Here is a 24,830-nt window from a genome sequence, read left to right as displayed (position 1 = left end):
TCTGATTTTGATAACTCAGCTGAGGATTACCCGAAAAGGAAAGAAGTTACCGAACATGATTCTTCAAGCAAAAGAGCTCATCCTTAGATAGAGTTTCCCGAGCAGTCATAGAGAAAGGAGTTTGACAACCATTTGCAACCAAACAACAACATTTTTTGAATATAAAAGACCGAAGAAGGCTAAATAGAGACCCTCTATTCATTCAAAAAAATTTGGTATTGGAACAATTTGTTACTTCAAGTATTCTCCCAAGATACTTGAAGTTTACTTTTAGTCGCACTGGCTAAGATATATTATAAGGGACGTACTCAAAGACGATTCAACAAACATAATTAGCACGTAATGTTACGTGAAAAGGATAGAGGTCCAGTTACAGCTAAGAGAAGAGTACTCAGCTTACTTACCTCTCTCGTATCTATCATTTGTTTCCTTTTTTTGCTCAAGAATTTCTATAATCATGAAATATTGAACATTTCGGATGACGGTAAATTGTTCCAATGTCAAACTTATGACAAGGTTTCTGGAGGTTCCACAGACGACTTAAATTACATTATATCGGATGAGTCGTTTATTAACGGCACCATTGGTAAGCTACAGAATATTATCCGCATTCCAACAGAAGTATCAGATGAGCGTCCGGATCCTGGTACTCACCCAGATGAAGACATGTATAAACCATTCTACGAGCTGCACAAACAGCTAGAACATGATTTCCCACTAGTATGGTCTAAGCTACAAGTTGAAATAGTCAATAATTTGGCATTGCTCATTTCTTGGAAGGGTACTGACGAATCATTAAAGCCTTTGATGTTCGCGTCCCATATGGATGTAGTACCAGTTGAGAGGAAAACTTGGGACGAGTGGAGGCATCCACCTTTCAGTGGCAACATAGAATTCGACTCAGACAACATTCTAAATAGCAAAATTTGGGGGCGTGGCTCGTTCGATGACAAAAACATGTTGATCGGTGAATTGCAGGCTTTGGAATTGTTATTATCACAAGATTTCCAGCCGGAGAGAGGAATTGTTCTTGCAGTGGGGAGTGATGAGGAAGCAAGTGGACAGTTCGGTGCTGCAAAAATCAACGAAATTCTTATGGAAAGATATGGTGATGATGGTATATACGCCATTGTAGATGAGGGTCTAAATGGTATCAAAAAACAAGAGGGAGTATACATGGCGTCCCCAGGTACCGCAGAAAAGGGCTTCATCAATTTCTGGATTCATCTCACAACACCAGGTGGTCATTCCTCCGTTCCACCAGACCATACGTCTATTGGTATCATTTCTAGCCTGGTAAAGAAGATCGAGAGTGAGAAATTCCCATTGTGGTTTACGGAAAAGAATCCTGTTTCTCAATGGCATCAATGCGCAGCACAATACTCTCTAGAGATGGACAATAGTTTGCGTTATGATTTCCTTAATGCTATGAATGACGAAGGTTCCAACGCCCGTGTCATCGAATACCTTTTGCAAACTGGAGGTAGGAGTATGGAGTATTTACTACGTACATCTCAAGCAGTGGACATCATTCACGGTGGTTTCAAATCAAATGCTCTCCCAGAAACTGTATCAGTGTTGATAAACTCAAGGATAGCTCTCGAATCTACTGTGAACGAGACTATGACAAAGTTTATTAACCAACTCAAAGAGATATCCAACGAAAATGACCTTGGTTTAGAATATAATGGCGATGAGCTAATTAAACCTACCGAACATGGAACTTTTTTTGTTGAAGTAGTTGTTGGAAAGGACCCAGCTCCACCCGCACCAAACAACGATGCATGGAAACACTTTGCCGGTACAGTAAAATCTTTCTACGAAGATATCGTTTTCCCAACCAAGTTGGAGGAAGATTCAACAGAACTTGTTATCGCCCCAACAATAATGAGTGGGAACACAGATTGCTTGCACTACCTATCCTTGACAGAAAACATCTACAGATTCCAACCTGGATTTGCCAGTAAAGATACCCTTGGTACTATTCACTCTGTCAACGAACATGTGGACTTCGAAACAGTGATGCATACCGTGGCATTCGTTTATCATTACATAAATGCTGTTCAATCGAACTGAATCCATACAATATAACTGTATAGTAGCACAATATCTATGGGTAATTTGCCTTACGTCAAATAATGATATGTTCAGCCATTACTATAACAGACAAATGAGGTCACGTGCTTTAGATTTCTCTTGTTTTAAGTGAACGTACTTTAATATAATAGCAGAAAATAAGTGATATGCTGAACCTTTGCCACCGTTTAAAACATCAGAGCCCAGTAAATTAGCAACCATCTCTAACACTAAACCTAGAAACTCAACAAGCACACCGTACAATAAAATGGCAACAACTGCTTCAGAATACGGAAACGAACTTTCCAAGGTGCCTATTCAACACCAATTTAACCCATATTCTGATAATGGTGGTACAATTCTTGGAATTGCAGGGGAAGACTTCGCCGTTTTAGCAGGAGATACCAGACACACGACAGATTATTCTATCAATTCAAGATATGAACCAAAGGTGTTCGAATGTGAAGACAACATTCTAATCAGTGCGAATGGGTTTGCAGCTGACGGTGAAGCTTTAGTGAAAAGGTTTAAAAACAGTCAAATGTGGTATCATTTCAATCACAACAAGAAGCTAACGATAAAGAGTGCGGCCAGGAATATCCAACATCTACTATACGGAAAGAGAATGTTCCCATATTATGTTCATACCATTATTGCTGGATTAGATGAAGAAGGTAAGGGGGCCGTATACTCTTTCGATCCAGTGGGCTCTTATGAAAGGGAACAGTGCAGGGCAGGTGGCTCTGCGGCCTCCTTAATCATGCCATTTTTGGATAACCAAGTGAATTTAAAGAACCAGTATGAGCCTGATTCTAATGGTACTAAACGCAAAGAAGTTAAATACTTAGGTGTGGAAGAAGTTATCAAATTAGTAAGAGATGCGTTCACATCTGCTACTGAGAGACATATCAACGTTGGTGATGGTCTAGAGATTTTGATTGTCACAAAGGATGGTGTAAGAAAAGAATACTTCGATTTAAAGAGAGATTAAGTTACACTCAATTTTTTTTACGAAATCTTTTTGATAAAGTTTCTGAATCTTAGTGTACAATATATATATATATATAGTAAAATATAAGATAGTGTTTTATTCGCTTCGATCAATCTGAAGAAAGCTTCCGAACTGACTGCAAGTGGAGATGCAAATCCTGTCATCTATTGTGGTAATTCTAAATCTCCACCGAGTTTGATAACCTTCTGATAATAGATGTAGAAGAAATCAGAGTACACTAAAGTTTGAATCACACCGGTGAAAACTGATAATTTATCGAATCTTTCTTCGGTATAATACCTCCATATCCAATTTGGAATGTACAAGGCACGGTATAACCCCAATGCAAAAATATAATGAGATGTCAATTGTTTTGCTTTACCTGTTTTAGTCAACATAAACAATTGAGGAAGGATTGCAACACTTTCCAACCATAGAGAGAAGGACCAGCATATTTGTATAAAACTGAAACGATAATTGAAAATTAATCCTAGGAGAATGCATGGTACTATTAAAAACTTGATTTTAAATTGATCTCTGGTGATCATGTCTTGATATGCGACAGGGTTTTTAAATTTTTGTTGGCGCATTAACACAATGACGTAAACCGAAGATGAAATGAAAACAATTTTCATTAAGAAGTTGTACAAGGAGGTCCATTTGGTAAATAGGTTCAAATAACGTGTGATAAAGACCAAGGTGTATAGCAGTTGAGTTTTCAATGAGATACCATCAACTGAGTTAGATGTTGTGATCGATTGTATCAAAATGATGATACTAGCCAAATGAGAGAAATCACCTAAACACTCGATTACAAAATAGTTGGTAATAACAATGTTAGTAAAGATGCTGCCAGTAGAGATAAGCCGATGGAAATCATCATTCAGAACCAAGATATAACGTTCCGATCGAGGTTGACGTCCAACAATGATATAAAATCAGTTCTTTTCACATACCTGCTATTCTGAAAACGTTCAACATAATGTGACACACTCAATTGAAAGCTGTTTTGATTTGAATTTAACTTAGAACGACAAATGTCGGTAGTTTATTTCAATCTTTAAAGAACAAGTGTTTAAGAAGCGATTAGTACTGCCTTGTTTTATTTTTCAGAGTTAAGAGATTGCAATTTTGGCCCACATTGAGAAAAATAATAAATCACGTGAGCCACAAAGATTGTATTAACAGACACCGCATAAGTACTTAAAAAGGACAGAGGCTATTTACAAAAGGGGTTTACAGGTCAAAAACGTCAAATGGCACTTCATCATCATCATCATAATCATTATCATCATCGTCGTCGTCGTCATCGTTACAGTCTGTTTCATCCGAGTCTCCGTTAGAGAGGAGGGGTGAAAGAGTGAAGAATTCGGCTAAAGGTAAGGAATTTATGTGTTCTTCACAAACCTTGTTATCTTGGAGTGTAGGCACTACACATTTGGAGATAATTTCATTGAAGTATTCCATCTCTCTATCTCTAGAATTGTCATCGTAAGGCTTTAGAGCGGACTTGATAATTTTACCTTTAAAGATAAAACACAACGTTGGTGAATGAGCTACCTGAAGCTGAGTAGACAACGTTGACAATTCGGGTACAGAGGAATCAATAACATAGAAATCGATTGATCTCCAGTGGTCACTCATTTTTTCTAATATTAAGGTATTCAAGTCACCATTAAACATGTCGACATATTGTATATCCATCCATGAGTTAACAAAAGCAAGGCATGCCGGTCTCTCTCCTGAATCCTTTACCGAATCATCCGTAGGAAAAATAGATTCTATCAAAGATTGTGGCATTATACGCACGAAATCATCAATGTCTCTGATATTGTAATTGACTCTTGAAGTTGGCCAATGAGCCATCTCCCCGACATTATTAGAAATCCATTGTGCGAGTCTTTTAACGGTTCTTTCTCCATGAAACTGAGATAAGAATGAATTATCCTTTACAGTCTCTCGTATATTATTAGTGACTTCCATACTTTGACCAGGTATTGGTTTGAATATGAACAATTGAGGAAAGCTCCTGATGTAAAGATCTTTAACGAGTGTAGAAGCTTGTTGTCCATTCACCTTGACGAATTTCACTGTACTGTCGTTAGGAAACACTGTCGTCAGGAAATCCAGCTTCGGTTCCAACTCCGCACAGTATCTACACCCAGGTTTGAACACATACAACAGTATATTCGTCGCTGATTCTTTATTTCTATAATAATTAGCATGTACCAGATCATAGAACTGCTCGCTGCTATCCAGATGCACAATCCTCGAAGAGCATCGTCCCACTATTACCAACTGCAATAGCCATACAACCACTAGTAGTACAGAACTTATCTTCAGCATCCGAAGAGTGGGTGGCCTCTTTAATTTTGCAACTACTAAGGTGATAGAGGTGCTTCCAAGAGATCAAACATGTTATCTCTTAACTTATTTGAAGAATACTGTATGTACCTAAGTCATATTCTTTCCAAAACCTGTTCTTGGCGAAAATTAGGTGAGGACATGGAATCACAGAAAATAAGACCAAAAATTCAAAAAAAAAAGATTAAGGAACATTGAACCCTTTCATGAATACAAAAACGCAAGTGAAACTAAAAGAGGTATTACGATGTGTTAGCTTATCGAAGGTTAAAACCAAGAAGAACACGCGATGGGGTTTTTCCATGATAATCCAGTCATCGATTTTTTTCATCGCATAACGCGTAAACCCAGCTCCATCATCATGTGGATCTTTACTGGCCTTATCGTTTCCAGTACAATCGTCTCCATATGGTCGTTACCCGCCATTCCAGATGGAAAAAGGGGAAAACCACGTGACTTAAACAGAAGAAGCAAGTGACATTACCCTACCTTCTAACATAATATCTCCAAACGATTCCAATAAGCTAAGCAATATACAGGGTTGTTAGTAGAGCCGAAGTCTCTTCCATCAGCTTCTAAACACACTTACATAAGTCAAGGGCGACACTGCCATCCCGGCTTCATCGTCTGAACCGCTACCTGGCAATTTTACATAATCAAGATACCACTGCTGTAATATTCATAGTTTTCTCACAATTTTTCCCTTATTCACTCGTTAGGAGCCGAAGCCTAGCACAAATTCTTCTTTCCCACCCAAACGATGCCTCGGTTACTTCACGTGAAAGCTAACTACAATCCAGCTACGATTCGCACTCATGCTTTTCCCCTATTTCTCTATTCAAAGAGAATAGCAGCCAAAGCCAGTAGCCAGAACGTTATAAATTCTTAATAAACAATATTGAAAAAAAAAAGTCAGACGCAGTGTGCGGAAAGAAGGGCGAGACAAGGAGTGATGAGACCTTATGTTAAGATAAGTTAATGCGATCTCCTATCTGCCAATACACGCATTGGCCCACATAGCACATGGATTACAAATTGCGCTTGCAACCGCAGTCGCCTTGCAAAAGAACTGTCTAATTCATGCTCATTCTAAACCTGCCTACGGTCTCTGTCTGTCTGTCTCTTCGGTCTTTTTCTCCTTACTCCTTTAGAATTTCTCCTTTGGAATTTGTGGGAAAGAAAAGTTCACACATTTCAGGTATGTGTATTTAAAGGTTGAAAAATTGCTCTCACTCTTTTTGAGAGTTTATATAATAACTGCCATTTTATTTATTTAGCTCGTGAGTTCTTCTGTAACCATTCGAGTACTAGCCCCCTTTCAATTGATCCGTTAATTGTTTTAGTGAGCTAATTTATCGAAGAAAGCACACAGTTATAATCAAATTACACAGTACAAAATGGTTAATGCAGTTGCAGTTTTGAAGGGTGATTCCTCTGTTTCAGGTATTGTTAGATTCGAACAAGAATCAGAAGATCAACAAACCAAGATTTCTTGGGAAATCACTGGTAATGACGCCAATGCTTTGAGAGGTTTCCATATCCATACTTTTGGTGACAACACCAATGGTTGCACCTCTGCTGGTCCACATTTCAACCCATTCAACAAGAACCACGGTGCTCCAGAAGATGAAGAAAGACACGTCGGTGACTTGGGTAACATTCCAACTGATGCTCAAGGTATTTCTAAGGGTAGTTTGACTGACAAGCACATTAAGTTACTGGGTCCTCTATCTATCGTCGGCAGAACCGTTGTTGTTCACGCTGGTCAAGATGATTTAGGTAAGGGTGGCGATGCTGAATCTTTGAAGACCGGTAACGCCGGTGCCAGACACGCCTGTGGTGTTATTGGTATCTCTAACGCTTAAATGAACTCCCTAATTTTACCCTTTTTTCATTGTAGTAAACCCTGATCTCGTGGGGTTGCGTTATGGCTCGGAGTTTCTTGGCTGACTTCATCATAAAGATTCGATCAGACATGTTATGAAACCTTTCACAAAAGCCATCTCATAGGCTCTCCTAAAAAACATACGCCTTAAAAAAATCAAATTCAACGCTAAAGAGTTTATCTTTTTTATGTTTTCAGTTTATTATATTCTTTCCATCGTTATATTCGTTTCCATTTGTAAGTTTCATGGTATATAGTATATACATACCGTCAAGTACCAAACAAATGAGATAACGCTGGTAATATCATTTCAAATCGAGTCCTCCATAACAACTATGTTAGCTTACCGGTCTGTCTGATTTACCGCATTTTTCATGTGTTTTTTCTATGACGACGTCCTTCAAATGTACCAACAAGTATTAGGTTTGTATTTTTATTAGGGTTAAATTTATAAACTTCATCACTAGCACTTTGCTTACTATTAGTGGAGCTTCATCTGAAGAATGTCGTTATTTTCTGTGATAAAACATTGCTTAGCATTTGGTTTATAACATGAGGTAGAAACTGTTTAGTTGACTAGCTAGTAATTAAAAGATGAAACAGTAATTATATTAGAAATCAGCCTTACCTGTTTCAGAGGTTCTGGCTTCAATGACCTCGTTTAACATATCAGAAGCAGCGGCAACTAAACCCAAGAATGGCGTAGATGGGTCCAAAACCTTGGACATGTATTCTGGATGGTATTGAGTAGCAACGAAATATGGATGGTTTTCAAGTTCTAAAATTTCGCATCTTTGACCCGTTTCGTCTCTACCGACAAATTTCAATCCATGGTTTTCTAAAGATTCGATTAGTTTAGGGTTGATTTCGTAACGATGACGGTGTCTCTCCTCGACCTGTGATCCGCCACCGTATAGCTTTCTAATCTTGCTCCATTCTGTGTCGTGCTCAAAGATAGTTGGTCTTAATCCAAGTCTCATAGTACCACCCATGTTTTCCTTGTCTATTTCAGGCATGTATACAACGACATGATCTTCTTCGTTAGATTCAGGGAAGAATTCAGCAGATGTACCGTTTTTGTTACCCAAGACGTTTCTTACAAATTCAATGGTAGCAATTTGTAGACCTAAACAAACACCCAAATATGGAATGTTGTTTTCTCTAGCCCATTTGGCTGCAAGAACCATACCTTCGGTACCTCTACTACCGAACCCACCTGGGACTAGAATACCATCTGCTATAGAAATACAGTTCCATGCGTGATGGAACTTGGCCTTATTTTCCACATTTTCATTAGTTTCTGGTTCCAAATCTGATGCTTCAACCCAAATGATTTCTAACTTACGTTTACATCTCATAGAGGAGTGTTCCAATGCTTTAATGGTAGAAAGATATGAATCTTTCAAGTTTGTGTATTTTCCAACCAAAGCAATCTTTACAGTTTCAAGAGATTCGTCAATGTTAGAAGTTAGATTCTTCCATCTTTGCAATAGATCATCACCTCTTTGAGTGTCTTCAATGGATAGTTCAATCTTCGATATACTTAATCTTTCAGCTAAGTAGTGAATCATCTTCTGTTCTAACAACAAAAGTGGGACGTGATATGTCGAGTTAACATCATGGACATTAACCACTTGTTCAGGACCAACATGACAGAACATAGCGATTTTGTCAATGGTTGGCTGATCTAGCTTTTCGGTACAACGACATGCAATCATATCTGGAGTTAAACCCAAAGATCTCAGGTCTTTGATAGCAGCTTGAGTTGGCTTAGTCTTTTGTTCACCATGAATAACTGGAACTAAAGACACATGAATCAAGGCAAAGTTTTCCCTTCCAACTCTGAATTGGAATTGTCTTAAAGCCTCGACGAATGGCGCAGATTCAATATCACCGACAGTACCACCTAATTCAATGATACAAACGTCTGGTTCTAAACCAGTGTTGTCAACTGGGATTTTAGAAACACGCTCAATCCAATCTTGGATAGCATTAGTCAAATGAGGCACAACTTGAACTGTCTTACCCAAATAATCACCTTTACGTTCCTTAGCGATGACATGGGAATAGATCTTACCAGTAGTGATATTATGGTCCTTAGTTAAAGTCACATTTAGGTAACGTTCATAGTTACCCAAATCTAAATCGGTCTCACCACCATCGTTCAAAACAAAGCATTCACCGTGCTCCAATGGAGACATTGTACCAGCATCCAAGTTCATGTATGGATCGATTTTGATGGATGTTACTTTCAAACCTAGGGTTTTCAACAACATACCGGTGCTCGAGGCTAACACCCCCTTACCAATACCTGAAATGACACCACCAGATACAACGACGTACTTCATTATGCTTGTTTATTATTTTACTTGCTGTTCCTTATCCTTTGTTATTTGATGATGACAGTGAAATGATACAACCAGTGAAAAACAAGAACCACTTCTCTAACACTATGACACAAACTCTGAACTCAATTTGGCACTGGATCGCGAACGAAAGAATGCAAGGGCAATCTTCAAGATAAGTCAAAACCACGGACTGAAGAACTCTCGTGTTATGGACTTGTTCATGTTCTTTAAACTTTCAAAAGCTCTAGCTCTGAAAATTTTATGACATCTCATCGCCTCACTTTTCTTTTTCTTATAATCGCGATATACTGGAATTTACTTAATTTTACGTACACACAAAGAGCTTTCAAGATTGAATCACCGTATTAAGGGAATAGCAGCTATATACCAATAGAAAGGCTCACTAAATCAATATATTACATCAAGGTTTTGATTGTTGTTAATCGTGATCAAAGACCACGTCCTGATATCCGCCTTGAATGACAAGAACACTGTATATGGACCGCAACATCTCAAGCGTCTGTGTAAGCTTAGGGTCTGGCGGTGAGTTTTCAGCAGGTTCTGGGAATTTTGCAGAGAGTTCCACTAATTTTTGTCGCAGTTTTATTGTTTCATGAGTCTGACTCAACCACTTTTCAATTAATGTCCAGTGTTTTTCTATGTTGACGCGTAGTTCTCCATCTCTCTCGTATTTATTCTCAAGAAGGGTTGTGACTTGCCTCTTGGTATCATTGTTGGTATCTTTCATATTCAGATACGATGCAGTTTCGGACACATTAAGTTGATGTAAAGCACGTAGTCTTGATTTAGCTTTCAATTCGCTATCCATGTTACTACCATTTTGCAAAAGAAATAGCTTGTCCAGTTGCAATAGAAGCTCTTTATACACGGAGACATATCTCCGTTCCAAATCATCAACCTCTGATTGCATGATGGTTGGAAATCTTCATAAGCGGCTCACAAAAATAGCTTGAACGAGAGATCGCCTAGCATCTGTGCTTGCAATATACTGGATTTTTCCTTTATGCATTATTATACCTTAATGTTTAATCCTTTATTTTTTTACAATTATCAGAAAGGAAAGAAGTTGAAATCCAAGGAAAAAATGTACCGAAACGACGACATGGTATATGAGAAAAGGTGATCCAGCTCTGACGCTTTCATCATCAATCAGAATACATCATTCAGAAACAGAAACATTCATCAACATTGGAATGACATTAGAAACGCCACAGATATACAAGTTTCCACCTCTTTATACTCCTCAAACGAACAAATTAATCAGAAAGCAGCAGTTGCAAACCTGGGAATCCATAATATTACAGACGTGCGCGCAACTCTCAAAATGGTGTATAAACAAAAATGGCAAGATTTATGACCAAAGTACGGGGGAACTACTAATATCGATATTCGAAAACCCTGAAATACAACGAGCTTGTAGCCTAGAATTTCAGCAAGAAATTTGGGCGTACATGCTACAAAATGAGACTGCATTACAATTAAAAGAATCCGAGGATTCCAACATGATAGCTATATTCTGGGAATCACTAGACTCATGGAGCTCTACCATTCTAGAATGGTGTGAAACTAGTGGGAAACTCAACCAGGTAATTACCATATATGAAATCTGTGAGAGTGACGAAAACACCAATTGCAAATTCTACGGAATGCCTAGTTCATTTTGCCTTTTGGTGCTTCATAGACTAGTTGATCGTAATAGAGCTACGTTACTAAAAGACCAAGGGAAGATTGTTGGTGTCAAAATAGTATGAAGAAGATCATCGTTGATCCGTTCTCCATTAACATCCAACTAGGTGGAGCTCATCCAAATATATGGCGGGGTAACCCAATGAGACAGAATTACATACGCTCAATCGCTCTGTACAGAGCAAACAAATGTCTTTTTTACTGCAGGCTAGTAGCTACAAAGTGTCAACTAGAAATTGTCAAGAGTTCGTATTGGCACTTTCCGCGATTCACTTTACCACAATCGGAAGCAAACGCGCTACACGTCGGATTCTGAACAAAAGCCAGTAAAAGAAATGGGGTTCGCAAAAGAAAAATGAGAACAGAAAAGCCGTTCTCGACAGACAGCGGAAACATGAAGGTACATGGGACAAGTCGAACGGGTATAATTGAATAGCAAAACGGCAATTCCGAGTATATAGACGGAAACTTTTATACATAGTGAATAATATTCTTTACTTTTAGGAGACATGAAGAGCCAAATGTCTTTCGCAACCTTCAGATGCCGAGCGACGGTCAAACCTTCGAAAGATCCAATACTCTAGCTTTACTACGATAGGTATCGAACGAAACTTCACATGAAGAATTAAAAGAATTAAGGTTTACTCTCACCTTGTGCCAAATTTACTCTAGCCAAGGTTCAGAAACAAATGCCCCATATCCATTAGAAATTCATTCCAGTGATGATGATTTGGTGATGAAATCGCTTAAGTAAGACAGAAATTTTTTTTTCAGGACATCGATCGCCGAAAGATTTTGAAAATTTTATTTCTTTTTTGATAGTGGTGCGGTACGTTCTGTGAAACAATATGAATGTGCCTCGAATGATGAGATGAGATGAAATGACACTTTGCGCTGACAGTCAGCTAGATGTATTGAATGTCCCATTAATTGTGACAAAATGCTTAACTACCATCGGAGATCCGTTGGATGATGAGGACAATGAATGAAAATATATAAAATGGGGGAATTTTAGATAAACTCTTCTGTTCTGCTTTGATACCGCCTTAGTTTAAAGATCTCTTTACGCAGATCATTTTCTGGTAATTTGATGTACACCATTCCTCATTTAATTCATCATTCGTAGTTTTTGTTTATGCATTTTATTAAGCTTTCATAAAACCCCAGAAAAGGTTAATATTCTCTTTACACCTTAGACTAAGCAGACAGAATAGTCCCTCATTCGCTGAAGCATTAAAGAGCAGTTACTTGACGGTTTTCCGATTTTGACATCTTTGGAACTCCTTCCCCTCAACTCGCTCTCCGCCACGGCTGTTAAACATTCAGCAGCAACAATGTCTTCTGCTTTGTCTCCACAATTCGAAGTTTTTGAAGATGATATGCAAAGTTCTGGCGAAAAGTCTGATACCGTTGAAACTCAAGCTCATGAGCTGATCGAGACGAAACCAAGAAATTTGTTTGAAAAGTGTATGCATTTCTTTGAAGTCAAGCAACACACCAATACTGCTTCTAATCGCCGCGCGGAATCCTTTATTGAATCTTTTGTTTATAATGATGATTTGAGACCTGTTGAAGAAAAGAGAAGAGTATGGGACTGGAAACAATTTTTCAGTTTCATCGTTTCTGGTGCATTAAACTGTAACACCTTGGAAACATGTGTTCTCGGCTTGCAACTGGGTTTAACTTGGTACCAGACATGGATTATGTCTACCTTGGGTTTCACTTTCGTTGGTCTTTATGTCGTGCTCGCTTGTCGTGTCGGTAACTTCTACCACATTTCATTTCCAATCGCCTCCAGAGCCGCCTTCGGAGTATACTTCTCGGTGTGGATTGTCATTAACCGTGTTGTGATGGCGGTGGTCTGGTTCGGTGTACAGACTTACATTGGATCTCAAACTGTTCAATTGATGTTGAAAGCAATCTTTGGTACTGATTTGGAGACGAGAATCAACAACACTTTTTCTAGCCCTAATTTAACGACATTCCAATTTCTGTGTTTCATGATTTTCTGGGCTATCCAACTACCTGCACTATGGTTTTCACCACATTCTTTAAGACATTTGTTTGTTGCCAAAACAATGATCACTCCAGTAGCATTGGTCGCATTCTTAATCTGGACTATCAAGAAATCTGGCGGTAACCTTGAACTTGGATCCTTATCCTTAGAACCACCATCAAAGTCATTAATCGGATGGGCTTATGTTAGAGCCGTCATGACTTCATTAGATAACTTTGCTACGTTAATCTTAAACGCACCAGATTTTGCCAGATTTTCCAAGACAAAGAGATCATCTATCTACTCTCAATTAATTTTTATCCCAGTGGTTTATTCGATCTTGGGTATCATAGGTATTCTAATCACCTCAGCTGCCTTTCACATGTATCAAGTCAACTATTGGAATCCATTGGATATTTTGAATAGATTCTTGGACAATTACAATTCTGGGAATCGTGCCGGTGTATTTTTAATCGCATTATCCTTTGCATTGGCTCAATTAGGTACCAATGTCGCTTCAAACTCCATCAGTGCTGGTACGGATATGACTGCACTACTACCTAAATTCATTAATATCAGACGTGGTTCATACATTTGTGCTGCCATCTCAATTGCTATCTGTCCATGGGACTTAATGGCCAGCTCATCCAAATTCACCACAGCATTGTCCGCTTACGCCGTTTTCTTATCCAGTATCTCCGGTGTCATTGCTGCCGATTACTACGTGGTACGCAAGGGATACATCAACTTACACCATTGTTACACCAATAAGTTGGGCACTTGGTACATGTACAACAAGTACGGAACCAACTGGAGAGCAGTGGTAGCATACGCATTAGGAATGGTACCAAATTTCCCTGGTTTCATCGGCTCTGTTGGACCAAGTGTACCCGAGGGCGCCATGAGAGTCTACTATTTAAATTATTTTGTCGGCTGGGGTGTGTCTTTCTCAATTTACTGCCTATTATGCTACTATTTCCCAATTGATGGTACGCCAAAGGGCGTCAAGTTCTTCCAAAGAGTATGGTACGAAAAATGGGTTGATGTGGAACATTTCCACGAGGAAAGAAGGGATTTCGAAGACAACGGTTACAATTTTGATGACGAATCGGTCACCACAACTGCTGTACATGTACACGAAACAGCTGATGATGATATGAAGAAGTTCGAATTTTAGAAATCCTTCGCTTGAGTCCGCTCCTTCTTCTTAGTCTTCAGAACAAAAAATGTGACAAAAAAAAATGAACAACCATAATGATAACAATAACAATACAAACAATAATAAGAATAACAACATAAAAGAAAGACTTTGTCTTTCTTATTCCTTTCTAGCATTAGTACAACTTCTATACTATTAATCTTAGCATCAACTACCTAGCATTTACATATATGTGTATATTACGTGTATCAATATTAATTTAATTAATTACAACAACTATCAACATCTGCTTGATCCGAATATGATGTATAGTTCTAGAATGACGAAAACAGTAAACAATGGACGCAGGAAAATACGGAAAAAGTTTTTCCGAAAACCGCCAACGCAGCAAACAAGCGCGACGAAATTGACAAAATTGACAAAATTGACAAAATCTGAACAGAACACAACAGCATCTCACCGCCAAAAAACCAGAACCAGCCGCACAAATACAGAAACACAAACAGCGGAACAACTTTTACACAAATTTCTCCGGGTAACAACAACGCCGTTTCGTGTGTGTTTGTGGTTGCCTCGTGAACTGGCTACCTGCTTCTTTTTTTTTTTTTTTTTTTTTTTTTTTGCACACATTTCAGATACTACTATTTTTACCGTTACTGCTGGGGTTACTGTGAAAAAGAAGAAATCTAAAACAACGTGAACTAAATAGTATAGTACTGCTTGGTTGAATTTTATGGTGCCGAGCACTCTCTCGAGTGGAACTGCCCATACCAATCTCTGAATTACGTAGGTGCCACTTGCAAGAAAAAAACCACCCCATGCACAAGATGCAAGATGCAACGCCATACAATAGAGCGCTAGTAAGTATTAAAAAGTCAATTCCTCGAGTAAACAAGACACAAGACATTCTCATATTCTCCTCACCGGAATGCATCCATTCAGCTGTATGGTACCTAGACCAATGTTAAAACGTATGCACTCATAGCACGCAGTTTACGTAATATTCGATCTATTTTCTTTCTTTCACTGTTATTGCTTGGTGAAAAATTCGTAGCCAAAAAGCCAGAGGAATCAAAAAAAAAAAAAAAAGTTTTTGAGTTTCCAAAATCTCACGAAAACCAGTTGGCTCAGATTTTCAGTATATATAAATAAATAGAAAAAAGACACGTTTAAAAAATTATGGAACTATAAGATCTCTGTATAAGGTGAATTTTGTGTATTTAGAGTTGGAGTCGGATGTTTTTGTCTGGTTCTTGGGTATATAAAATTGATTTTTAGGCTATCAAAGGAGTGACTGCTTGGAATCGAAGTAATTGAGGAACACTTTTGAAGGAAAACGTTAATTTTTGACCTTTCTCTCTCAATAACAATAATAACTGGACGACAGGTATTATTTATACAAGAAACGCAACAGGTTTTAATACAAAGAAAGATTATATAATATGAAGGGTTTAATTCTAGTTGGTGGTTACGGTACCAGATTGAGACCTTTGACTTTGACTGTTCCAAAGCCATTGGTTGAATTTGGTAACAGACCAATGATTTTACATCAAATCGAAGCTTTGGCTGCTGCTGGTGTTACTGATATCGTGTTGGCCGTTAACTACAGACCAGAAGTTATGGTTGAAACTTTGAAGAAATACGAAGACGAATTCGGTGTCTCCATCACTTTCTCTGTCGAAACCGAACCATTGGGTACTGCTGGTCCATTGAAATTGGCAGAAAGTGTCTTGAAGAAGGACAATTCACCATTCTTTGTCTTGAACTCAGATGTTATCTGTGACTATCCATTCAAGGAATTGGCTGATTTCCACCAAGCTCACGGTGGTAAGGGTACCATTGTCGCTACTAAGGTCGATGAACCATCCAAATACGGTGTCATTGTTCATGACATTGCTACTCCAAATTTGATTGACAGATTTGTGGAAAAACCAGTTGAATTCGTCGGTAACAGAATCAACGCCGGTTTGTACATCTTGAACCCGGAAGTTATTGACTTGATTGACTTGAAGCCAACCTCTATTGAAAAGGAGACTTTCCCAATCTTAGTCGAACAAAAATCCCTATACTCTTTCGATCTTGAAGGATACTGGATGGATGTCGGTCAACCAAAGGACTTCTTATCTGGTACAGTGCTATATTTGAACTCTTTGTCCAAGAGAGATCCAGCTAAGTTGGCCAAGGGTGAAAACATTGTTGGCAACGTTTTGGTTGACCCAACTGCCAAGATTTCTCCAACTGCAAAGGTCGGTCCTGATGTAGTTATCGGTCCAAACGTCGTTATCGGTGATGGTGTCAGAATTACCAGATCTGTTGCCCTATCCAACTCTCATATCAAGGACCATGCTTTGGTCAAGTCCACCATCATCGGTTGGAACTCTACTGTCGGTAAATGGGCTCGTTTGGAAGGTGTCACCGTTCTAGGTGATGATGTCGAAGTCAAGGACGAAATTTACATCAACGGTGGTAAAGTCTTGCCTCACAAGTCCATCTCCGTTAATGTTCCAAAGGAAGCTATTATTATGTGATTTGACTTTGTTTTGTCAGACTTTTTCTTGCTTTTCCCCCCATGTATCACACCCGTTTCCTTCTATTATCTATTGAGTTGGTTTATATGTCCGTTTGTTATGTTTTAATTGCTTTCAGTTTTGTCTTCTTAGTTCGGACTATCCCCATCGTAACATTAATAATTTGAGTTTAAGCGAATTGGACCATTATATTTTGTGTTTCTCCGCCTTCATTTCAGTTGGACTCATTTCTTCCATCACCAACCAAGATATAATATATAATAAAATCAAAGCTTCCGCTCTCATGAATCACAAATAAAAAAACAACAACACCAAACAATTGCAATGAGTTAGTCAATAGATTAAGTTCCACAGAAAGACAATAAAAGTCACATTTATTTCAACATTGCAAGATCGCGTTCTTTCTTTGTTTTTACATTACTGGATAATGTGTTCAGAAAACTACGGATGATATCTTCAGCGTTACACCTTACAGACTTTCAGATAACTAAAACTCTAATATTATTATATTTATGGTAGCCCATATGTAAGTTAACAAACTGATATGTACAATCCATTTATAATGAATATAATCGGGTAAGAGTTGTAGAGATGATTCAACATGGTTTGTTGAGTACTCTTATGTTTAATTAATACAATGCTACATCATGAAGAAAGTAGTCATTGTGTACATGACGATCGAATACGAATTATACAACTAACCTTCCTTGCTTAATGTTTGATATATCACATCTAAACATTCGTCAACATCAGAAACGTCAATGTCAGTTCCTTGAGATATCATTTTCCTATATTTGTAAACTTTAGAGTTGTCTGTTATCACGTCAATAATTTGATTAAGTTTTCGTTTTCGTTTTAATTGAATAAGAACTAATTCCTTCAAAAGTGCTTCTATATCTTCAGACTCCTCACCGTCAGTAGTCTTACCTTCGACATTTTTTGTTTCTTCATCAACAAACTTTCGTATCAGTTTTACTTGTCCTTCTTCTAACCTGTTGATTAGCACGCGCTTGTCTGTGGCAATTCTCCGTTGTAGTTCATCAATTTTTTCCTTCCTATCATTGAGTACTATGTCAACATTGTCAGTTTCCTTCAAATTTAAAGCTTCTAAAAGTTTCATTTCGACAGATGTTATGGTTTTCTTCATGCTCTTTACTGTCCGTTCCATCTGAAGAACTTCGTTTTGTCTTTTCTGATATGCATTCTGATAAGAGTTTGCCATTTCTTTCATCATATTTATTACCTCTGGGATAATTCTATTTGTTCTAGTTGCAGCCTGAGAAGGATACATTTTGTTGAATTCATACGGATCATCCAGCCTTTGCCCTTTTGTTATTTCATCCATCGAATAACGGCCACTAATGATTCCATTAGGTGTCATTCCGCTATTATTTTGAACGGTGGTAAGTGCGCCATTTTGGAGAAGAAGTTGATAAAACTGATCATCCTTGTTCGTTGCAGCATAGTGTAAGGGTGAATTTCCGTCATTGTCTTGTTGATTTATTAATACGTCAATCCTATATTGTGGCGTAAAGTCTTTAATTTTTGATAGTACAACGTCTAAATAATAGACTGCAGAAGGGGTATGACTCTTTCTGCTAACGATCCGGTGAATGACGTTTCTTGATTTGGCATCCAGGTCAAATACAGTATCCTTCAAAATCTCAAAGATCTGCGGATACGTCCGTTTGGTATAACAATTGTGAAAAATTGAAGATCTTATTAGTGGCGTTTCTCCTACGTTATTCAACGATCTGATGGAACTTCCTGCTTTTAGTAGTGCCTCTACAATGGGTAACGTACCCATCGCACATGCCCAATGAAAGGCTGTATGATGTTCGGGGTCAATCCACGTATCAATAAACGGCGAACAATGTAAAGGAGGATTCAAAAGCTCCATCGGTATTTCCGATTCGTTTTGGGTATCATTAGATATGAAATAATTCACCAATTTTGATAGGTATTCGTTTGCTCTTTGGTTTGAATCAGATGGTCCGTTTTGAGATGAGGAAAATTTTGGTAATATCATATTCATTGAAGTCGTACCATTTAATTGTAGGGGAGTTTGCATGTTAGATCTCGAGCCAAATGCAACACTTTGAGAGAATTCACTTGGGGAAGACGGTAAAGAGGAAGAAGAAGATACAGGCTCATCCTTTGTGTTCATTAAGTGTGTGTTATCCTCATGTTTTGTGCCCATAATAGAATTAGGTTCTACATCACTGGAAAGTCCGTCTTCGATATCTAATTCCTTAAATTGGGGAGAAGCTTGATCCAGCGGAGATTTTACATCCATAATCGGGGACAAACTAGTCGCTGATCTGCCAAACTGAGGCTGTAGACTAGGTAACTTTGTGCTCTGGATAGAAGATGATGGAATTGAAGGTTTTGGAAAAACCATCTCACTTTGTGATCTTTGTAATGTTACAGTCGCTTTATTCCGAGGAGGACGACCCCGCCTTTTTGGTGCAGAACCAGGTTGCTGCTGCTGCTGTTGAGATACAGGCTGCTGCTGTTGGGAGCTCGCTTTTTCGGATACCTTTCCAGAAGGTACAGATGCGCTTTTTGTAGCCTTTTTTCTGGTAGAGTCACTTCTGGAAGCATGGTGATGTTTAGGAGCCTGAGGCGGCGAAGCAGAGCCTTCTTGTTGTGTAAAGTCAAATAAAGGTTTAAGCTCATCTAATACTTCGAACTTCTCAGCCAACTTCGAGGCTAGCTCTAAGGGAATCCACGTACCTTGGTATTTACCGAAACCACCTTGAACCTTTTCGTGGGTATCTGTTATGACTTCTTTTTCCAATATCCTTGTCCTTTTAGCCTTTGGAAACTTTGCAGCCTTCAATATATGAGTGGCATTCACCCAATTATCTGCCTTTCTCTTCATTATTGACCCAGTCGGGTGTATAAACTCATAGACATCCACGCCAGAGTACTTCGCAGAATATATTTGATTGGATGACATGGTATTAACTTTATCCTTGTAAAAAAATTGATGCAATATCTTGCACCCGTGCTATGTGTAAGATCAAATTTGGTTCCAAAAATCGATATGATATATCTTAGTCCCCAATTCAGTTTGACAGTATGCTGGTCTTCGACTGACTATACCCCCGAAATATAGCGACTGGTAATGGCGGGTATGTCCAGTAAATGTCAGCAAACTCGAAAAAAACTCAATGAATTTCCAATCAAACCTTGTATGGATATTCAAGGTGTGAAGATCGTCTTTCTCTTGGTTTATATTTTGACTGTTTTGTACCTTTAGGTACTTATCATATGCAATATATAAACAATAACTTGCATTATTTTCGATGGTTCTTAATTCATCAACCAAAAAAAACGTACCAACTTCAACACAACAACTCAAAATGTTACCCGGACATTCAAATTAAAACGGTAACTGGATGCTCTTTGAGCGTATAAGGCTGGCTCTTGGTTGGGAGAGACAGAAAATAGTCAACATTCATATCAAACGCATTAAGCTCATAATTAAATATATTTTCTATTTAAATAGTAAGTTCGATTTTAATCTTTTCCACTTCTTTCTCAGTAAACTTCAGTTGCTCTAAGAAAAACAGTTCAAAAGAGCCGAATTTCAACAAGAATGCGTCAATGAATAGACGCATTGCTTCATATTTTGAAGATAGCACATTGGCTGCCATTTCCTTTGGAGAAACACCCCAAGCAGAAGCTATTTCATGACCGTGGGGGCCCAGAATTGTGTAGAATTTGTCACCACGTCCGGTGATTCTTTGGATTAATCTTTTCTCGGTAGTCAATCCGAGTTTAGTTAATTCATAATCGTGAGAAATGGTGTCAGCGTCAACACCCGCCAACCCTAATATCAACATACCCAAAATCCCGGTCCTATCCTTTCCAGCACTGCAATGAAAAACAATCGCATGTTTTTCATCGACGTTTCCCTCAAGTATGTATTCGAAAAAACGACGAATAACTGGGAGACTGTTCTCTAAAACAATCTCATACGCCTGAGGGAAATTGTAAGAAGACAAAAACATACCTTGATAATGTTTAGCCATTTCTTCTGGACTCAATGTCATGTTATTGTTGAACGATAGATTTTCAACTTCGAAATTCGGGATAATCCCACCTTCAGTAGCTTCATTAACAGCTCTCAGATCAAAAACTCTATTTATGAAAAGATGAGATTTCATGTAATCCAAAGCGGCGGGTGTGGCCTCATTGGGGTTTGCACAACGGTACATAATACCAGGTTTAACTTGTTTACCTGATGTAGTGACGTATCCACCAACATCTCTGAAATTGGAAATTTGTGAAAAATCATAAGGTAAGCACCAACGATTTCTGACATCTCCATGGTTCACGTTCGATTTAATCAACTTATGGGTATTGTAGAATCTTTGTAATTGGTTTTCTGGATTCAAGTATTCAAGCAAGTAGGCAACTAGGTAGGCACCATAATTGACTTTACCTTTACGAATAGGTAAGTTTAATTTATTTGTATCATCTGGGAATCCATAGAAGTTGTGGTCACAATTTGGGACAATTTCCAAAGTATGTCTGCCTTCAAACAAATTACTGTAACCAGCAGCAGATGCGATTGGAATCACAGGATCCGTAGCGGTGTACACAGACAATATCCAAGTTTCACTATTAATCTCTTCAAACTTCGAGGTGTCTAAAGTGCCCGCACTTAAAGTTTCTTGCCTTGGAATCCAGACATCTTGCCATTTACCAAATCTTAAAGTGTTACAGTAAAACCCTCCATCTTCTTCCCACTGTGGACATCTTCTTGCAGCCTTCAGTAACAACCCCTGTGAATCAAATCTCCCACAACAATTGATGAGATTAGGTACATAGAACGATCTGGCGAACTCAAACATCGAGATCACACCGCGTGAATGCGCAATAATAGTATCCAAGGTTAATGCGCGGCCTAACAGAGATTTACAAGCATCAGAAGACACAAATTCGTATATAGTGGTCAAATCTTCCACATCCTGCTGAATTGTTCTACCGAGTTCCGGAACACGGTTATCCTCTGAATCACCTAACCCTCGGAAGTCAATTCTTAACACGTAGTACCCATTTTTGCTTAGTTTATCTGCCAACAACGGCTGATACAAGGCATTCTTGAATGACTGATGCCCATGTAATAGTAGCACCAATTTATGGGTTGGGAACGCGAACTTGAATTCATTCTTCACACGCTCCGCTAAAGTATCGAATTGAAGTGATGGTGGTTTACTCAAAATAGCAGCTAGGCCCACACCAGTGTGACGTTTCTGATCTTTGATATAGATGAATTGTTCATTTTCTAATAACGGTACGGTCTGTTCATGAGGGTTTTTCACCGTATTAACCGTGATGGTCTCTTTGTCAGTTACCATTATGTCAAGATGTACGGTACCAATCTGTCAGTTTTAGGGGCGTTTGGTCAATTGCGCTAGCTTTCGTGCCATATACGTGGAGTTGGATAACACCTTATTGTATCATTGGTATATAATGTCACATATACCCGGAGAAACCTTGCATAAACATATATATATATATATATATGCCAACCTTCACTTGCATGACAACTATTGGGCGGAGAATGGTCAAGAGTCATTCAAAAAACCGCAGGATAAATAGAACAAAGATGTGTGCTATCACTAGATACGACGAATGATGTAGAGCAGCGGTTCTAGTCCCGTTGCAGCTCATCCAGTTCGAACCCTCAAACGCTCAATACGAATTAAAACTAAACATTTGCGATGGAAGGCTTTTTGAATCACCTCGGAGTTAATCATTTCTCCTTCATCAATTTAATGGAAGCCATCTGCAGAACTTCCTCAAAAGAGGCAAAAGGAGAGATATCTTGTTGAGCATATGAAATTGTCATTTCAACGTCTTTCTTTTCAACCTTCCTTCCCAACCTTTTCTCTGCCAATTTTTTCTCTCGAATTGGCGCGTTTCTTTGATTTTCGTTAGTGTGAAAATATAAAAGAAACACCATTTCATACTTAAACTTTACAATTGTCAATAGATCAAGACACATTAAACTTAGGCTGGCCGTTTAAGTGTAGAATTATTCATTTGCTTGATCAATTAAGACTCAACTTATCGTCGTCTGTGTTTGGATTTGTAACTAGTACATCAGCTAGTTTTCAATTGGAATTAACAATGAGTTCTCAAGAACAACCGGGTCGTATTGAGACGTTAAACGAAGAGCAAGAAACTAAACTAAAGCAGGTATGGGCGCACTTATTCAACTTTTGGGATATTCCAGTTGATTCAAGGAAGGTTCTAACACATTATCATGATTCATTACGTAGGAATAATACTGTTTCGTCAGAAGCTAGCCATGCGACAGTTGAAAGCGGCGCTAAGAAAACAGGTAAACTTTTCGGTAGATTCCGTAAATCCACGAAGACAGAGAAGAAAGAACCCATTAAGCCCCGCAGCCGTCATTCACGTACCTCTTCTGTGACTTCGACGAGATCTCGCGAATCTATTGAAGCTGCATACACTCCTAATATGGTTCATGACGCTTTGAAGGAACTTCAGCCAGAAGAAATTAGAAACAATTTGTGGGACATGTTAAGGGTAGATTATCCAGATAATTTGGTGTTGAGATTTTTGAGAGCGAGAAAATGGGACACAGATAAAACTATGTATATGCTTGCGAATTCTTTACGTTGGAGGTTGAAGGACGCTCGTCCAGATGACATTATTAAGAGAGGTGAACTTGGTGCCTACGAAGATGATAAAGCCGGTTACGTCAAAAATATCGAGTTGAGAAAGGCAGTAATTCACGGGTTCGACAGATTGGGTCACCCTATCGTTTATGTTAGACCTAGAAAACATCTCTCCAGTGACCAAACAGAGGCAGAAGTTCATGACTACTCACTTTTGATCATTGAACAAACCAGATTATTCCTGAAGGAACCAGTAGATGCAGCAACTATCTTGTTTGACCTTTCAGGGTTTACCATGTCAAATATGGATTATGCACCAGTCAAGTATTTAATCTCATGCTTCGAGGCCCATTACCCTGAATGTTTGGGTAAATTGTTTATCCATAAGGCCCCATGGATTTTCCCACCAATTTGGAACATTATCAAAAACTGGTTGGATCCAGTTGTTGCATCCAAGATCGTATTCACCAAAACAGCTAAAGATCTAGCTGAATATGTACCAGAAGAATACATTCCAAAAGATTTAGGCGGTGACTGTACTTATGACTACGATGCTTATGAGAAACCGGACGGATCCTTGGATACAAAATTGAACAAGAAAGCCGAACTTGAAGAAATCGTGACAGAGAGAAAAGCGCTTGTTGACAAATTCATTCAAGCAACCGTATCTTGGATTGAAGCAACTGATGATGAAACGAATGCCAAATGGTTGGCAGCAAAAATCGAATTAGGCAAAGAATTGACTGAAAACTATATCAAAATGGACCCTTATATAAGATCAAGATCATTCTATGAATATGAAGGAACATTGTCATTGTAAAATATTATATCTTTATCTATAACACTGATATAGACATTTTGAATCAAAAACTATCATGGTATAGTGCGTTATTGGGTGTTCATGCGTCCATTCACTTTTGTACATCATTGATTCACTTATGCATCATCGATTCGTCTTGTGCTCTTTAGGTGTATACATAATGCAGATGCATCGAAACGCTAAAACTTAAATCAGAAAAAAAGAATGTACTAAGCTGAAAACAATAAACAAGAAAGTGGAAGCAAAAGGGAAAATGGTAGACTATATCAAAGAAGGTATACGTTGTCAACAGTC

The 24,830-nt window shown here is 38.4% G+C and overlaps 14 protein-coding genes across 14 annotated transcripts; 8 read left to right on the top strand and 6 right to left on the bottom strand.

Annotated features, from left to right (window-relative positions):
• Positions 1–342: 342 nt before the first annotated feature.
• On the top strand, positions 343–2,076 carry KLLA0_E05655g (M20 family metallopeptidase; the record flags this gene model as incomplete). The annotated part of the gene is made up of 1 exon (XM_454201.1): positions 343–2,076. The coding sequence occupies one exon, from the start codon at positions 343–345 to the stop codon at positions 2,074–2,076; it is 1,734 nt and encodes a 577-aa protein (XP_454201.1).
• Positions 2,077–2,344: 268 nt separating this feature from the next.
• Positions 2,345–3,067, top strand: PRE7 (proteasome core particle subunit beta 6; the record flags this gene model as incomplete). Its single annotated transcript, XM_454200.1, has 1 exon — positions 2,345–3,067. One exon carries the CDS (start codon positions 2,345–2,347, stop codon positions 3,065–3,067), a length of 723 nt encoding a protein of 240 aa, XP_454200.1.
• A 164-nt stretch (positions 3,068–3,231) lies between these two features.
• ERD2 (Erd2p) lies at positions 3,232–4,048 on the bottom strand (the record flags this gene model as incomplete). Its single annotated transcript, XM_454199.1, has 2 exons — positions 3,232–3,866; positions 4,024–4,048. The coding sequence occupies 2 exons, from the start codon at positions 4,046–4,048 to the stop codon at positions 3,232–3,234; spliced, it is 660 nt and encodes a 219-aa protein (XP_454199.1).
• Positions 4,049–4,303: 255 nt separating this feature from the next.
• Positions 4,304–5,413, bottom strand: KLLA0_E05589g (protein disulfide isomerase family protein; the record flags this gene model as incomplete). The annotated part of the gene is made up of 1 exon (XM_454198.1): positions 4,304–5,413. The coding sequence occupies one exon, from the start codon at positions 5,411–5,413 to the stop codon at positions 4,304–4,306; it is 1,110 nt and encodes a 369-aa protein (XP_454198.1).
• Positions 5,414–6,828: 1,415 nt separating this feature from the next.
• SOD1 (superoxide dismutase SOD1) lies at positions 6,829–7,296 on the top strand (the record flags this gene model as incomplete). Its single annotated transcript, XM_454197.1, has 1 exon — positions 6,829–7,296. One exon carries the CDS (start codon positions 6,829–6,831, stop codon positions 7,294–7,296), a length of 468 nt encoding a protein of 155 aa, XP_454197.1.
• Positions 7,297–7,927: 631 nt separating this feature from the next.
• Positions 7,928–9,664, bottom strand: KLLA0_E05545g (CTP synthase; the record flags this gene model as incomplete). Its single annotated transcript, XM_454196.1, has 1 exon — positions 7,928–9,664. One exon carries the CDS (start codon positions 9,662–9,664, stop codon positions 7,928–7,930), a length of 1,737 nt encoding a protein of 578 aa, XP_454196.1.
• Positions 9,665–10,103: 439 nt separating this feature from the next.
• Positions 10,104–10,595, bottom strand: MCM16 (Mcm16p; the record flags this gene model as incomplete). Its single annotated transcript, XM_454195.1, has 1 exon — positions 10,104–10,595. The coding sequence occupies one exon, from the start codon at positions 10,593–10,595 to the stop codon at positions 10,104–10,106; it is 492 nt and encodes a 163-aa protein (XP_454195.1).
• Positions 10,596–10,878: 283 nt separating this feature from the next.
• On the top strand, positions 10,879–11,436 carry VPS25 (ESCRT-II subunit protein VPS25; the record flags this gene model as incomplete). Its single annotated transcript, XM_002999350.1, has 1 exon — positions 10,879–11,436. One exon carries the CDS (start codon positions 10,879–10,881, stop codon positions 11,434–11,436), a length of 558 nt encoding a protein of 185 aa, XP_002999396.1.
• A 1,269-nt stretch (positions 11,437–12,705) lies between these two features.
• Positions 12,706–14,544, top strand: FUI1 (uridine permease; the record flags this gene model as incomplete). The annotated part of the gene is made up of 1 exon (XM_454193.1): positions 12,706–14,544. One exon carries the CDS (start codon positions 12,706–12,708, stop codon positions 14,542–14,544), a length of 1,839 nt encoding a protein of 612 aa, XP_454193.1.
• Positions 14,545–14,827: 283 nt separating this feature from the next.
• On the top strand, positions 14,828–15,226 carry KLLA0_E05457g (uncharacterized protein; the record flags this gene model as incomplete). Its single annotated transcript, XM_454192.1, has 1 exon — positions 14,828–15,226. One exon carries the CDS (start codon positions 14,828–14,830, stop codon positions 15,224–15,226), a length of 399 nt encoding a protein of 132 aa, XP_454192.1.
• Positions 15,227–15,968: 742 nt separating this feature from the next.
• PSA1 (mannose-1-phosphate guanylyltransferase) lies at positions 15,969–17,054 on the top strand (the record flags this gene model as incomplete). The annotated part of the gene is made up of 1 exon (XM_454190.1): positions 15,969–17,054. The coding sequence occupies one exon, from the start codon at positions 15,969–15,971 to the stop codon at positions 17,052–17,054; it is 1,086 nt and encodes a 361-aa protein (XP_454190.1).
• Positions 17,055–17,751: 697 nt separating this feature from the next.
• Positions 17,752–20,016, bottom strand: MBP1 (transcription factor MBP1; the record flags this gene model as incomplete). Its single annotated transcript, XM_454189.1, has 1 exon — positions 17,752–20,016. One exon carries the CDS (start codon positions 20,014–20,016, stop codon positions 17,752–17,754), a length of 2,265 nt encoding a protein of 754 aa, XP_454189.1.
• Positions 20,017–20,560: 544 nt separating this feature from the next.
• On the bottom strand, positions 20,561–22,426 carry KLLA0_E05391g (uncharacterized protein; the record flags this gene model as incomplete). The annotated part of the gene is made up of 1 exon (XM_454188.1): positions 20,561–22,426. One exon carries the CDS (start codon positions 22,424–22,426, stop codon positions 20,561–20,563), a length of 1,866 nt encoding a protein of 621 aa, XP_454188.1.
• A 775-nt stretch (positions 22,427–23,201) lies between these two features.
• CSR1 (Csr1p) lies at positions 23,202–24,536 on the top strand (the record flags this gene model as incomplete). Its single annotated transcript, XM_454187.1, has 1 exon — positions 23,202–24,536. One exon carries the CDS (start codon positions 23,202–23,204, stop codon positions 24,534–24,536), a length of 1,335 nt encoding a protein of 444 aa, XP_454187.1.
• Between the last annotated feature and the right edge of the window lie 294 nt (positions 24,537–24,830).

Source organism: Kluyveromyces lactis, assembly GCF_000002515.2.
Source record: "Kluyveromyces lactis strain NRRL Y-1140 chromosome E complete sequence".
Classification (NCBI taxonomy): domain Eukaryota; kingdom Fungi; phylum Ascomycota; class Saccharomycetes; order Saccharomycetales; family Saccharomycetaceae; genus Kluyveromyces; species Kluyveromyces lactis.
The sequence above is the reverse complement of the archived record's forward strand: the minus strand, read 5'-3'. Positions and strand labels throughout refer to the sequence as shown.